The 15,621-nt window shown below is 47.2% G+C and overlaps 2 protein-coding genes and 2 long non-coding RNA genes across 5 annotated transcripts in view; 2 read left to right on the top strand and 2 right to left on the bottom strand.

The window, feature by feature from the left end:
* The window catches only part of LOC135385579 (uncharacterized), a 41,498-nt gene that overhangs the window by 24,616 nt on the left and 1,261 nt on the right, over positions 1-15,621 (bottom strand). Inside the window, exon 2 of one of the 2 annotated variants that reach the window (XM_064614985.1) lies at positions 11,547-11,606. The exons of the other annotated variant lie outside the window; for it this stretch is intronic. Within the exon in view, the coding sequence (XP_064471055.1) occupies positions 11,547-11,606 (60 nt within the window). The remainder of the gene's footprint in view (positions 1-11,546; positions 11,607-15,621) is intronic. 2 annotated transcript variants of the gene reach the window in all.
* The window catches only part of LOC135385581 (venom allergen 3-like), a 37,764-nt gene that overhangs the window by 17,286 nt on the left and 4,857 nt on the right, over positions 1-15,621 (top strand). Inside the window, exons 6-7 of the mRNA XM_064614989.1 lie at positions 11,597-11,697; positions 12,390-12,487. Coding sequence (XP_064471059.1) covers positions 11,597-11,697; positions 12,390-12,487 — 199 coding nt within the window. The remainder of the gene's footprint in view (positions 1-11,596; positions 11,698-12,389; positions 12,488-15,621) is intronic.
* LOC135385582 (uncharacterized) lies at positions 1,450-2,239 on the bottom strand. Its single transcript, XR_010420449.1, has 2 exons — positions 1,741-2,239; positions 1,450-1,684 (listed from the first exon to the last, which is right to left on the bottom strand). It is a non-coding gene; the product is annotated as an uncharacterized LOC135385582 (long non-coding RNA).
* On the top strand, positions 3,486-4,275 carry LOC135385583 (uncharacterized). The gene is made up of 2 exons (XR_010420450.1): positions 3,486-3,984; positions 4,041-4,275. It is a non-coding gene; the product is annotated as an uncharacterized LOC135385583 (long non-coding RNA).

A 15,621-nucleotide genomic window follows, 5' to 3' on the forward strand; every position in this document is an offset into this window, starting at 1 on the left:
CACGGGCCCGGGCTTACCCGAAAGCCCGATCCCGCGGGCCGGGCCGGGCTTTACGTTTTTTATGCGGGCCTGGGCCGGGCTCCGGTTTCAGCCACCGGCCCCGGGCCGGGCACGGGCTTGACACCGCCAGCCATGGTCGGGCATGTAGCGAACATATTTCACCAGACTGGACAGCTGAAAATTTAATGTCACTTTTTTTCCATCGGGTATGAGATATCATGGTATTCTCATCTGAGAACTATCACTTTTTTATATGTGATCACGCTTATTTCGTGTAATGGGTCTGGATTTCACACGTGCGCTCACACACATTTGGGGACGATAGGCGTGGCGGGCGCGCTGAGAGTCCGGGACGAGGGTCAGTGAGGTTAGGTGTTCTGACATATTTCGTTCGCGTGAAAGTTCGAGAAAGGGGAACTAACACCGGTGCATGCGCAATATAGCGGAGATAAGTCTCCTTATTGAACCGCAAGGGTATATACATATCGCCCACGCGCCGCTGCGCGCTGCCTTCCCAAGCAAGCATGCACCGAGCACAGAGCTGCTTGCCGGCAGAGAAACACAGCCGCTCCGTTGGAGTGTACCTCCTTTTTTCTTTCTATTTCTATTCTATTCTAATCTGTACCTCCTCACTCTCCACCAATTAGCTGTGTCATTTTACTCGCTGCGAGTAGTATAGATTCGAGCCCCACAACGACATCCTTTTTCTAATCCAGTTCTAGGAATTTCTAATCCACCACCCATTTCTAATCCAGGTGAAGCCAGGTCTAATCCAGGCTCCACCACTTCATGGTGATCCATTCAATTTCTATGTGATTGGCTACCCTTCATTGCCGCATTTGTTCACTCACTCATAGACACCAAAATTATCTATTCTATTCAATTCTAAGTTGGCTCATAGGCTTCCAAATCGATCTTTTTTCTAATCCATTTCTAGGAATTTCTAATCCACCAGCCAATTCTAATCCAGGTCAAGCCACTTCTAAGTCCTCTGGTTGGTTGGTCACAGCTCCACCCCTTCATCCATCAAATTTCTATGTGATTGGCTACCATTAATTGCCACAACATCTGCTCACTCGCTTGTAGACACCAAAATGATCTATTCAATTCAATTCTAAGTCGGCTCATAGGCTTCCAAATCGCTCACCTGTCTATTGGTCCGGGGGTGGTCACTTCCATCCATTTCTAAAACCTAGTGATTGGCTTGTTGGCTTCCTGTCATACATGCTCGATAGACTCATTTGTCATTTCCACTCTCTAGTTACTCGGTCACACGCTTTCAACTGTATATTGCTTCATAATTCCAGCTGAGACATAGATAACCGCTCGTGGGTCAATCCCATTCATTTCTAGGCCAGCTCACAATTCCTTCCAAATTGCTTATTGGTCCTGGGCGGCATTCTTTTTTAGCCTGCGTCGACTCTCAGCAATGGTTGGCACACAAAAACATGGTAAATAGTTTTCAATGTTTATTGAGTACATCATGGCAGTCTCGGAGATATTGTAGTTCTCCCTGGGGACACATCCATGCACGCTGTATATCTCCGCTAACATCCATAGTGTTCTTCACATAGGTACTATATGGATCACCCAGGCACTCATCCCTCTCTGTCCATGACCCAGAGGCAAACCGCAGGAGAGAACAGCATGTGACAGAAGCATTAATTCTCTTCCTGCACATCTTCTGAAGCAAAAAGAACATTATGAGCTTCACTAGTTATATCACCCACTTAAACTTACCATATTCATAGCTTCCATAAGGATAGGAGTCGATGTCATTGCACAGGTATCTCTTGTCGTCGTATGCCATCAGACTTCTTTTGACATTTCTGATGGTGTACATACACTGCTTCTTTCCAACGATTGATACTTGTTCATTCGATACGCTCATGTGATTGAACAAGGTATTGCAGTACGTCTCATGGAGGAGGTGCTTGCGTACAATATTCTTTTTGACCCCTTTAGCTCTTGCAATTTGCCTTCCTCCAGCTAATTTGATGGAGTACATTTTAGCTTTCAAACAGACTACTTCCTCAATAGGTACACTACCAGTTTCGCTTTTGAATGCCCCAAGCCTTCCACGATTCTTTTCACTGTACAGTGGATGATCCCGATCGAAGGAAGACAAATCTAAGTGGTCGTCGGCAATCGCTCGTAACTGATCTTCGTAGTCCTTGCAGAACAGGCCGAGGATCAGAGAATCCGTGTCAAAGTAACAGGTAATCACTGGACAAGTGAGCTTACTCAGCAAGGTTTCATAGTAGAATGAGTACATGGTTAATTTACTCAGTTCCAAAATCGTAAACCCAATCTGGAGTGGGAAATCGCATCGCACTTTTCTTTTGCGCATTTCGTACATGACACAATCCGGGGACAAAATTTCCATCCTCACGCATTCCGCCCGACTCCCGAGGCGACTTGCCGTCTCCTCATCGAAGGCTACTCGAATATCACGCATGTTAAATTTATTTAGAAGTGTTCTCCCAAAGACTGCATTATTTGAGAGTTTGTAGAAGTTTTTTTCGAATGTCGTGCCCGAGGCAACACGTCTGGCAACATTGTCCTCGATGTAGGGACGCAGGAATGGCGCCTGGCGAAATTTTAGAATTCTGTGAATTTTTGTCACCCTCATGCCTAATCTACAATAGAGTGCGAGCAGCGCGTAATGAACGACGTACTCGACTTTGTCCTTGCACGTAAGCAACAGCTTTTTGCTGTTAGCGGGCTGATACATTAATTCTTCGAGAAGCCCTTGCTGGAATGGCGAGAGCCATTCCTTTGGGACGACTGCCTTCTCAGGAGCCAGGGGAAAGTACCGTGTCAGTGCGTGGATAGATTTTGGATACTCCAAGTCACATACATACACGTAGCCAACGTCTGAATCAGTGGGGTGACGCATAAAATCCACGGAGCTAAAATCCTCGACCCATTCGAAATCACCAACGGGGAGGTGCTTTATCATACTGAATCCATAAAGATTGTTGCAATCTATGTATGATATGTACACCTCCTCTTTATCGGGATCATAGCCACTACACAGAGGGTTGTTAGCCCGCAAATGACGCCTGCTCGCACTCTATTGTAGATTAGGCATGAGGGTGACAAAAATTCACAGAATTCTAAAATTTCGCCAGGCGCCATTCCTGCGTCCCTACATCGAGGACAATGTTGCCAGACGTGTTGCCTCGGGCACGACATTCGAAAAAAACTTCTACAAACTCTCAAATAATGCAGTCTTTGGGAGAACACTTCTAAATAAATTTAACATGCGTGATATTCGAGTAGCCTTCGATGAGGAGACGGCAAGTCGCCTCGGGAGTCGGGCGGAATGCGTGAGGATGGAAATTTTGTCCCCGGATTGTGTCATGTACGAAATGCGCAAAAGAAAAGTGCGATGCGATTTCCCACTCCAGATTGGGTTTACGATTTTGGAACTGAGTAAATTAACCATGTACTCATTCTACTATGAAACCTTGCTGAGTAAGCTCACTTGTCCAGTGATTACCTGTTACTTTGACACGGATTCTCTGATCCTCGGCCTGTTCTGCAAGGACTACGAAGATCAGTTACGAGCGATTGCCGACGACCACTTAGATTTGTCTTCCTTCGATCGGGATCATCCACTGTACAGTGAAAAGAATCGTGGAAGGCTTGGGGCATTCAAAAGCGAAACTGGTAGTGTACCTATTGAGGAAGTAGTCTGTTTGAAAGCTAAAATGTACTCCATCAAATTAGCTGGAGGAAGGCAAATTGCAAGAGCTAAAGGGGTCAAAAAGAATATTGTACGCAAGCACCTCCTCCATGAGACGTACTGCAATACCTTGTTCAATCACATGAGCGTATCGAATGAACAAGTATCAATCGTTGGAAAGAAGCAGTGTATGTACACCATCAGAAATGTCAAAAGAAGTCTGATGGCATACGACGACAAGAGATACCTGTGCAATGACATCGACTCCTATCCTTATGGAAGCTATGAATATGGTAAGTTTAAGTGGGTGATATAACTAGTGAAGCTCATAATGTTCTTTTTGCTTCAGAAGATGTGCAGGAAGAGAATTAATGCTTCTGTCACATGCTGTTCTCTCCTGCGGTTTGCCTCTGGGTCATGGACAGAGAGGGATGAGTGCCTGGGTGATCCATATAGTACCTATGTGAAGAACACTATGGATGTTAGCGGAGATATACAGCGTGCATGGATGTGTCCCCAGGGAGAACTACAATATCTCCGAGACTGCCATGATGTACTCAATAAACATTGAAAACTATTTACCATGTTTTTGTGTGCCAACCATTGCTGAGAGTCGACGCAGGCTAAAAAAGAATGCCGCCCAGGACCAATAAGCAATTTGGAAGGAATTGTGAGCTGGCCTAGAAATGAATGGGATTGACCCACGAGCGGTTATCTATGTCTCAGCTGGAATTATGAAGCAATATACAGTTGAAAGCGTGTGACCGAGTAACTAGAGAGTGGAAATGACAAATGAGTCTATCGAGCATGTATGACAGGAAGCCAACAAGCCAATCACTAGGTTTTAGAAATGGATGGAAGTGACCACCCCCGGACCAATAGACAGGTGAGCGATTTGGAAGCCTATGAGCCGACTTAGAATTGAATTGAATAGATCATTTTGGTGTCTACAAGCGAGTGAGCAGATGTTGTGGCAATTAATGGTAGCCAATCACATAGAAATTTGATGGATGAAGGGGTGGAGCTGTGACCAACCAACCAGAGGACTTAGAAGTGGCTTGACCTGGATTAGAATTGGCTGGTGGATTAGAAATTCCTAGAAATGGATTAGAAAAAAGATCGATTTGGAAGCCTATGAGCCAACTTAGAATTGAATAGAATAGATAATTTTGGTGTCTATGAGTGAGTGAACAAATGCGGCAATGAAGGGTAGCCAATCACATAGAAATTGAATGGATCACCATGAAGTGGTGGAGCCTGGATTAGACCTGGCTTCACCTGGATTAGAAATGGGTGGTGGATTAGAAATTCCTAGAACTGGATTAGAAAAAGGATGTCGTTGTGGGGCTCGAATCTATACTACTGCTGCGCTGTGCTCTTTAGTAAATCTAAATATGCCTCCGTGCCTCGAGAACACATAGAGCAGTGGCGAGCTCGGACCGGGCATGAGCATGGAAAGAGTCGGGTACCGGCTGGGCCAGGGCTGTAAATCTCTAGAAGACGTCGGGCCGGGGCCTGAAAATTGGGCCCGTGCAGTGCTCTAACGCGGATATCCAGCTCCAGTATTGCCAATATAGTACTCGTACTGCCCAGGCTGCAGCTCAATATCGGCTTCACATTGGTCCCATATTGGGTAAATAGGACCAGTGGCATGGTCGAGAGGGTTAAGGTGTCCCGCTGGTTGGTGGTAGCCAAGGTCGTGCCAAAAACTGGGGTGGTGATTTCGAATCCTACCACCGGCTGTGCAGTCTGACGTTTTCCCTGGGTTTCACCGAAGACTTTCCAGACGGCACAGCTCCCTCCGAAGTCGGCCTAGGATGCATACTAACCCCCCTGTCCCCCACTCCCGCCTGCTGTCCTTTCTCCATGTGTCCACATTTGTACGCCGCTCATAGCCACAGTTGCTTCGCGGCGCTAACACGGAATAAATAAATGGGACATCAATATAGGCCGAATCAAGGTACAATATTTGCACGCCCACACACAAATACCGGTTTGCCAGTGCAGTTATCACATTCTGTATATTTTTACTTTTTTGTAGTATTTCCAGCGTTACAGACAGGCCTATGACCCGAATTACCATGTTCTAAAACGAAGCTTTCGTGCTGAAAAAATAAATAAACGAAAAGGAAACGAAGACAGAGAAGAGCCTCATGAACAACGTCAAAACTCTTGGCACACGACTCCTGGGGGCCCTTGTATTGCCAACTGGAGGACAAGCGTAAGCTTGCCCAAATCATGCTTCAAAAGTAAAGCGTCACCTGTGGCACGCAAGGGCTCATGGGAACTTAGAGCTCCCCTGGGGGCCCACACTGTGTGTACCTCACCATATGCTTCTTGTTATTGTTGGGCTGTATGTTCACACTGTTGCACTTTCATGCGTTACGGATGCGGCGCGGCACGGTTGCCACGGCAACGAAGCAGGTCAAACCGAAATGTACACGCACCGCAAGGGTTGAGCTCGGTGGGTGGTGGTGGTGGTGGAAATGAAAAACTGCTCGCCGTGGTTGGCCACGCCGAAAGAGGGCAGCGTCACGACTAAGACGCAGAAAACTACACTACACTATAGGAGTGATATATGCCGCGTTTCCTCTAGGAAGGCGACCAGAGCAGCAGTCCGGCGTCGTCGCTCGCCAGGCGAGTTGTCACCACAGATCATGTCAACGAACCGTGCTCGGCGCGCGTCAAAACAAATCCACGTGGATAGCACAAAGGACGAAACCCGGTCCGGAGTGGAGCCGACAAGGTCGCGGCATTAGTGCGGTATCCCCACTGGTCCCCACTTCTGTCGTCCCCCCTCGTTGTCGTTGCGCCATGAAACCCCTAATTATCATCATCATTCTGTCGTCCCCATAGTGCGCCATCTAGTAAAGACGGAGATAACCCTCTCCGGCGCCTCAAGGTCATTGGTCATTGTGAAAAAGGTCCATTCAAATATATCTAATCAATATTTTGTGCAAGGCTAAACTTCTAAAAGTAGTATTCCAACTAATGCACTGAACGTATCATCGCTGTGTGTCGCGTGTCTTGTTGGTGTGTCCCGTTTAGTTTTCGTGTTTCCTTTTTGTTTTTTGGTCTCTCTCTCTCTCTCTGTGGCAACTTGCCACCTGTCTCGGCAAGCACCATCGCCGTCTCTTTCTTATTTTTTTTTCTTTCTTTCAATGAACGATACCCCCCCCCCCAACTAATTAGTAAACGTGAGAATTTCTGAAAAGGGTATTTAAAGTGTTGGAATGAGTAGCACAATGCTAAAGGTTTAAAGGATGATGGAGGCGCTTCGAACCCATAATACATTTTACCGCGTGATACTACCTTCAGGAAAAACCATGCAAAATATTTCGTTCGAGAAATGCGAATTGCCTTAGAAAAACTACTTGACAAGCATGCACACAGCGACGCCGGCCTCGCTTGTGCTTCTTACGGCGTGTGATGACATTAATTCAGTGAGCACTTCAGTGACCCTTTTTATTGGCTGCCGAATATCATCTGGTAGCGAAAACGACCGGTCGAGACGCGGGACGGGCGGGGCGAAACGCAACTGCAAAAAGAAAGGAAGGAAGAAAAAGGAAGGCGCGCACCTCACTGGGTGACCGACTCATAGAGATAATACAGAATCACTAAAAAACGGTCTTGGCGCGCCGGCAATGGGATCCTCCAGTTCCCGCCTGTGACCTCCAGGGCGCAGCCATCCGTTGGTCATAGACAGTGCTAGCGGACGAATTTATATCGCCTAACTACGGCGGAGCTGCTCCGTTTGCGAGCAACCCTGCGAAGTCACGTGCCGTAACGTGCAACAGAACGGAGGAGCGGGCCCACGGAGGGGCGATAGCCAGCGAAGGAAGCTGGACGTGCATTGTACGTCGTGTTGCGTACGTACGGCCCTCCTGGATGCGTGTAGAATTGTGCAGTGCTACCGCGTAGCACAAAACAGCGTAAGCATTGTGGGTCATATCTTGTCTGTCAAATCGTCTACGGCACTGCCAACTCTGCCCTCCTCGGTAGCTCAGCCGGTAACGTGGTAACCGCTCCCTTGTGGTAACGCTTCCACGACGAAATCCGACCCCCCTGGACTGACTTGACGCGCCGAATAGCAGCTGGAGGAAGGAGCTCCCCTGACCCTTGAAATATCTCTGGCGGGACAGCTACTCTTCGCTAATGTCAGCGCGCAAAGCAGTGCAGTTCAAACGGAAATCGCCGACCTGCTCGGCACAAATGTCTCCGCCCGTGCAACGAGAATTACCGCCGTGCTGTACGTCTGTCACCACACGGCATTCGACATGAACTGACGCTTCTGACAAATTTTCTTCGCTATCAGTGTATGCCTGACTGATTACTTCGACCTTCAGGTCGCCTACGCTGCTAGTATCATCTTCAGCATGGCTGAAAGATGCTACGACTGTACTCGTCACGCCCTCAACGATTGCTTCACATAGCAGCTCCAAATTACTTCGTTCTGGTGGCGACAACTTTGAGTACGACTGATCAACTCTCCGATTTAATAGGGGGTACAAAAATCCCGCTCTCCACGAATACGGAACGCCTTGAGCATCAAGTGCATGTTCCACGTCTCTTAGCCACTGGGCTACTGATGAACTCAAAATTTATTACCTCCTGTCGCCGGCTACGGACATGTGTGAGGCGCGGCCCACAGAAACCAGATCCTGCGTGTCTCGGAGTCAGAATCTGGTGACTGCTTCCAGACCACATGTGTGGGAGGAACGACGGCAAATCCTCAAAGTGGCCAGTCGTTTTCTACGAAAGCGCGCGCAGAAGTAAAAATGCAAACTAACGAGCCCTTCTGTCGCATAGCAGGTTTACACTTTACACCATGTTCTGTATGGATCTCGTCTCTGTAAGGCCAATAAGGTACGGCTGATGGTTCAACGTCCTTCTTGTCTTCAGGTCACTGGCTCTCTGCATATCTTTTGATGTGCTAGAGTACTGGGTCTTCCTCAGTCGCCTTCTGGAACTCCTCGACTCGCGCGGGACTGATTGGCAGCCATTTTCACAGTGTTCACTTGGTATGCTTCCTCAAAATGAGCCTTGTTTGGTGACCGTGAAAGCGCGTCCGCTATGTACAGCTCAGTTCCCGGCTTATATCGGACGTCCAATGCGTATTTCTGCAGCGTCAGGCGCATGCGCTGGAAACGTAGTGAACACTGATGAAGGTGTTTCTTGAAAATCGCCTCTAAAAGGCGGTGGTCTGATTCTATCAGCACACGCGGTTGACCAAAGCTGTAGTCGTGGAAATGTTGGCATCCAAGTACAATCGCCAACATCTCTTTCTCGATTTGGGCGTATCTCATTTGTGTTGGTGTCAGTGACCTCGAAGAATAAGCCACGGGGTGTCCCTCCTGGAGCAGGACAGCACCAAGTCCATGCTGGCTTGCGTCTACGGAGAGAGTCACTGGCATGCTTGGGTCGTAGAACTTGAGAACAGGAGCGTCTCTGAGTTGTGCATTGAGCTTGTCAAAGCTTTGCTGGCACTCGGGAGTCCATATCCAAGCAATGTCTTTCTTCAAGAGCTCTCGTAGGGGTGCTGTGGTTTCCGCCATGCTGGGAATAAACTTGCGTACGTAGTTGACGATTCCCAGGAAGCGCTGTAGGTCTTTGACGTTTTGTGGTGCTTGTATTATGCTGATGTCACGCACTCGTTTCGGGTCGATCGACAGTCTTTGTGCCGATATTATGTGTCCCGTATACTTCACTTCGGTGCGTCCAATTTGACATTTGGATGCATTGAGGACGAGGTTTACCTCTCTACATCTCTCAAGCAGTGCTCGAACTCTTCTGTCATGTTCTTCTCACGTGGTACCCCACACGAGAATATCGTCCATCACTATTTCCACCCCTGGTGTGTTCTGGAAAATATGGTGCATTGCCCGCTGGAACACTTCTGGAGCAGATGATATCCCGAACGACATTCGCATGAAACGATATCTTCCGAAAGGCGTTGCAAATGTACAGAGGTGTGAGCTTCGGTTATCCAGCCTAATTTCCCAAAAGCCTGTGGAGGCGTCCAACGTTGAAAACCACTTAGCGCCATGCAAACGGGTGGCGATGTCGTCCAAGGTAGGCATTGGATAATGCTCTCTCATGTGGACTTGGTTCAGGTCTCCGGGATCCATACAGATTCTCAGTTTATCTCCACGGGTGACGACGACCATATTATTGACCCATGCTGTTGGCTCAGTCACTTGCCCTATGATGCCGTTGTTTTCCATCTTCTTGAGCTCGGACTTCACACGCTCGCGCAACGCTACAGGTACTGAACGGGGAGAGTTTATCACGCCTTCTGCTCCTGGGCGTAACTTCGTTCGATAGACGATTCCTGAGATGTCACCAACGCCACTGAACACATCCTGAAATTCTGCTTTTACATCTTGTGATGTTACCATGGCAACCCTTGAGATCAGGCCAAAGGCTTCTCCGACATCTCCACTGAAAGTAGTTGGAACCTTTTGCGACACAACTGTGAAAGTTACTGGTGCCGAACCTCTTTCACTGGAAACTGATAGGACAATTTTTCCTACCGAGGCAACACGATGTCCAAAGAACGAGGTCAGCTGAGTTTCATGGGCATCAAAGTCAGCTTTTCTGTGATAGTTCGCAGAGTGCTAGTCGATATCACGTTGCACGTAGCCCCTGTATCTATTTTTACTTGTGTCTTCACTCCCTCAATATGCACCGTTACAACCCAAGGATCTTTGTGTGCTGTGTCCAGGGAGACGATGAAATATTCCAATTGCGGTTCCGCTTCATCGTCTGCTATTCCATGCAGTTTCTCCTTTGGCTGTTTGGTTCGACTTCGACCTGCGCACTCTGTTGAAGTTCCCAAGCTTGCCGCAGCTCTTACATTTTTTCCTTTTGCTGGGCAGGTTTTCCCTTTGTGGATCAAGTAACCGCAGCTCTTGCAAGGCTCTTTGAAAGCATTGATTTCCTGCTGCGGGGCGCTGGCTTTCGCGGCTTGAATTTCACCACACTGATCGCGACTGAGCTCACTGCTTCAGCACATACGAATCAACTTGTCAAGGTCAACATCTTCTGCAAATATTTTCTGTTGCAGTACCTTGTCGTTCATGCCCAGTATAATTCTACTGCGAAGCATGCGGTCTTCCATTCCCTCGAATGAACACGGTTCTATTAGGGTTCGCAGCTCGGTCAGCCACTCGTCAGATTTTTCTCCGGGCTTTTGATCACGGGAGCCGAACACATATTCCCGGTATGTCAGGTTCGAAGACGGCTTGCAGTATTCCTCAAATTTAGCAGTGACTGCATCGATGTCCTCGCACTTGGACTCATCTTTGAACTTCATTGTGGCGAAGACTCTTCGCGCTTGTTTCCCCATTGCAACTGGGAAAGTGGCTGTCTGAACATCTTTCGGCTGAGTATACAATCCTGTGGCCTTGGAATACAACTTGAATTCGTTAAGCCATATGCTCCACGATTCACTCAAGTCCCCTGTCATATCGAAAGGCTCGGGAGGCGTAAGCATGTTCGCCATCATGGCTCGTTCTTGACCCGGCGGGGCTGTCATAGTTGGAGCAGTAGAGTTACTCACACTTTCGTTGGGATTGGGCATCTTGGGCGTTCCGTCGAGGTTCGTTGACTTCTGACGCCATGTAATATGTTTATTCTTGGTTACATGGTACACGAGTTACAAGTTACGTGCTACGTGGTTCATGCCTCAAGCCGCAATGGCTGCGTTGTTGTGTTGGACTTTGGGACGGTGAGAGCGGCGGCGCTGGTGTTGCTCTCCGGCGCAGCCCGGTTACATTACACACCCCAACCAAATGAGATGAGTAGCACATCGTCAAGATGATAATGTTTAATGAGGCAGAATGGGCGAACTTACATGGCTTGCATGCGTTGTCGTTACAATATTGCAAGGAATCCTTTTTCCAGATGATATGGGCTGAAACAAGGATGGTTGGCTGTGGTTATTCCTATTACTACCAGAAGAATAAAGGCTTCACGAAGCTTTACATATGCAACTATGGACCTGGGTAATTACATATTGTGATTCCTGCATTCTCGTTACATAGTTTGATCTGTGGAGGAAGAGTGAGCATAATACCAAAGGACATTTGAGGCTCCATACGATCCTGCATGGCTAGCTTACCAGGAACAATGAAGCAGAGAGCAAACCAGAAACACAGCGACAGCGACCGAACTGGCAGTGAAACTTTATTTCAACAAAGAAAAGTTGCGAGGGCTATGAAAGGTTGCTGCAGATGCAAAAGTCGGCAAAAGAAAAGGTTGCCTAAGGTAACCCGAGGAGAATTACATTGGAATTATTTGAGCAGGGCACCCGCGTGTGGACTATTGTCGCTTACTTCAGAGTTATCATGGACTGGTGAGGTGCCCTGCTTCACGATTCCAGTATAACACTCAGTCGGTATAGGACGCAAATTCAGATTCCATTCGGTAGATACGATTAGGTATGACTGCTTTCCAGGGCCCTCAGTGGCATTCGTGGGTTCTGTGCCGCCGGAGTCAGTGTTGTTAGGTTGCTTTGTCTTTCTTCCACGTTTTACGAAAATCAAAGATGATGTTACTCACTTGTTCCCCATTTCTGCACAGATTTCAGGTTCGATATCTGCGTTGCGTTATTTCAACTCACGTTAGACATTTTATGAAAACATTGTCAATGTACGACATGACATGTGACCTTCTCTCACATTTTCTATTAAAACAGTGGGAACATTATCGGTGGAAGAATGTACCGCAAGTCATCCAGAGTTGCTTGCAAGGACGGATTTCGGCAGGCTATGAACAGCTACCTTGGACTATGTGGTAAGGCCTTCTATTTAAGTGGCTTCCTTTTACAGTAGGTCTGTGGCAGCGCATTTGGTCGGACAATGCTCAATGTAGCATTAATGCGGCCTTAATTAACACGGGCATTTGAACGATGGCTGGGTTTGTACGTCATCCGGCTCAGTTGTACTTGTTTTTATACATAATGTTGGCCACCTTTTAGGGGTAAAAGGTGGTACGAATGACAGGGAAAAAACGGAATACATCCATGCATATCATAATAATATTACAAAGTAATATGTCCGCACAAAATAGAAAGGAATACAAATAAAATCAGTACACAGACAAATTATATTCACTCTGAGGAACCTGTTTAAATATATAGAAGGTTAGAGCGCGTGGTTTGAGACTTTCGAGATCAAGGTATTACGATACACGTTTGTATGCCACAATTTTTGAGGAAAAATATTATAGGAATAACGAAAGGGGCTGAGAATATTATGCCTCTGAGAAGTTGCCCTCGGTATAAAAGAATATTTGTGAACCTCGCTACATGAGGTATACGCACATGCAAGTGTTGACAATGGCGCGTTCTTGACTGTGGGGGACTATATACTGAATAAGAAAAGGTCGTCGGCATGCAGCTTACTGTGACCCTTAATGAGGTGGTGCAGGAATTTCAGGCGGTGGACCTTCCTAAGGACGTGTAGTTTTTCATGGTTTGCGAAATCATATAATGGTGTGACTGCACTCGTTCGAGTGTCATTCCCTTAAGACGTCCTATTTTATCTATGTTGTTGCGCGTGTGTGTATCCCATATACGCTTTGTAAGTGAGTTTCTGCGCAGAAGAGGAGGGCGAGAGAGTGGAGTGACGCGCGCGGTGATGTGGCGAGCTCCTATTGGTGGAGAAGCCCATTGCACCACGTGCGAGCAGCGAAAAAGGTAAACAATACGGATCGGTCCCTTTCACGCTGTCAGTTTGTTGTGTTCTACGTCGTTTTTAAGCGACAAAATGGTAAATACGTGTTGTGGATTTCGTGTTGTGATAAATACGTGCTATGGACAATTGGATGAAGTATCTGTCTTCCCTGTTCCAAAAGACAAATGGGAACGTCGGCGGTGGCAGAAGGCACTCGACCGTCGCGACTGGCAAGATACAGCTACCAGAGTTGTTTGTAGTCGTTACTTTGACGCCGCAGTTCCGAGGCACCATCTTCAGGACTTTTAAAAGTAACGAGTTACTTTCTATATACTTTGATGTCACATTCCGGCGGACATCAGTCCTGTCTGATAGGGTTTGGATAGTTTAACCGCATACCGTTCAGGACCTCACATCGCTTCCTGCGTGCCCCCAAACCGCCCAAACCCGAGGCACAGTATGCTACCCCTTCAAAAGAGGGACATGGATGTCCCGCTTGTTTCGGTCATTGAAGCATTCGTACACACATTGCTGCGACAAAAGGGAATATTTCGCTTGACATCCGGGTGACGCACAGAGTAGTGCTTTCAGTGTAACATGGAAAATGCGTAGAAGTACAGAAAAAGTATTCAAGTTCGATTACTAAATTTGGCCTTTTTAAAAACACACTTAAATACACTCCTCATGTCTAGTGGTATGGTACTGTTGGGGCGGCGTTTCTACTGTTGCGGTACGTTAGTTTTTGACACGTACTTGATGGCAGCAAACGGCATGACTACATTTCTCATTTCCGTTGGGGCATTCACACAGAGCACACTGCATCCGTCCATAGGTTGACAGCGTAACCCTGACGCTGTATGAACGATCTCTGAATGAAGCACGCGCATTCGAACTAATACAGACGTCCAGGAATTCACGCTTAAGCGCGTTTCCTACGTTCAACTTTCTTTTCACGTTTGTTCATACAGCCAAGATCATCACAGAAAGAAAAACACACACTTTTGATGTCGATATCAGAGCCGTATTCGCTGTTTTACAGTTCAGCTTCGGCTAGACGCTGCATTGTTTACTTTTTAGAAGCGAGCACATGTTTCGTCCAGCCAATCAGAGGCGTCCTTGAAACGTCACTCCTGCGTCATGCGCGGTGACCCCGCGCGCTTACAGAGCGTATGACATCGCTGTAGTAGAACAGGCCGTACTAGAGCAGAGTAGGCAGGGAACTTAAAGGTAACTAACGTATAACTTGTGGTGTGCGAAAGATTTGCATCACCTCATGGACTGTGAAACACATTAGCAAGCCTGGTAATGTTGGACAGGGATTATTATGATGATTGGACGCGAACCAGCGCATTCGGCACGGTATGGGCAATAGTGCGTAGGGACACAGTTCACCTCGTTCACTTTTCCTCAACTTTTAGGACCTTGATGGAAAGTAAGTGTTGCGAGGCTGGAACACATAAATAGACGAACACAACGTATGCCTCAATGTGCATAGGAACAGGAAAGATTGAAAAGATTAAAAGATTCGTGCCGCTCCCTGGCTTTTTCGACAGGTGTCATATCTCAATCTTTCATTCTAGGCTCTTGATCAAATGTAGCGCACCAGAGAGATTGTTTGCATAATTTGACATATTTTCTGTCGAGCGCATTCATGGAGACGTTCTATTGTCTAGAGTTGATGTGTTCACCCTCTTATCTCCCCTTTGCATGTCCACTTACAGACCAAAAATTTCGTAGTCTCCACTGCGCGGCCATTTTGTAGCGACTGTGGCGCCATCGTGCAGGTACTTCTTGCGGCAACTGCGGGCGCTTCGGTCGAGTTCATTGGCGATGCTGTGCGTTCGGGATGTGGTTCGTTGTTCGGGTGCCCCTTGTGCAATGTAGTAAACTTCTGCGATAGCGCAGGTGCTACATGCGGTTCTTAGTTTGTTGAACCATACGCCGAACATTGTTATGTTCTATGTAGTTTTTTTTTCTACATACATGCGTTTTAGTCATGACGCAGAGTTTTTGCAGTGACTGGTACAAGGGACTATAACATTGCAGCTAGTTTTCAATGAACTGCTGATGTCATGTCATGCTTTTGTCTTCACATATTCCTTCACCTGTCAAGCTCACTGTTTCTCATTCACTTCTAACTTCCAATTGAGTATCGCCGCTCTTGACTACCAGCACACTTATTCACACTTTCGAACATTTAAATTTGTCTCCAATGAACGCTTGCTGGTGAACAAAACAATGATCCCTTTACAG

This window comes from Ornithodoros turicata, chromosome 2, assembly GCF_037126465.1.
Source record: "Ornithodoros turicata isolate Travis chromosome 2, ASM3712646v1, whole genome shotgun sequence".
NCBI lineage: Eukaryota > Metazoa > Arthropoda > Arachnida > Ixodida > Argasidae > Ornithodoros > Ornithodoros turicata.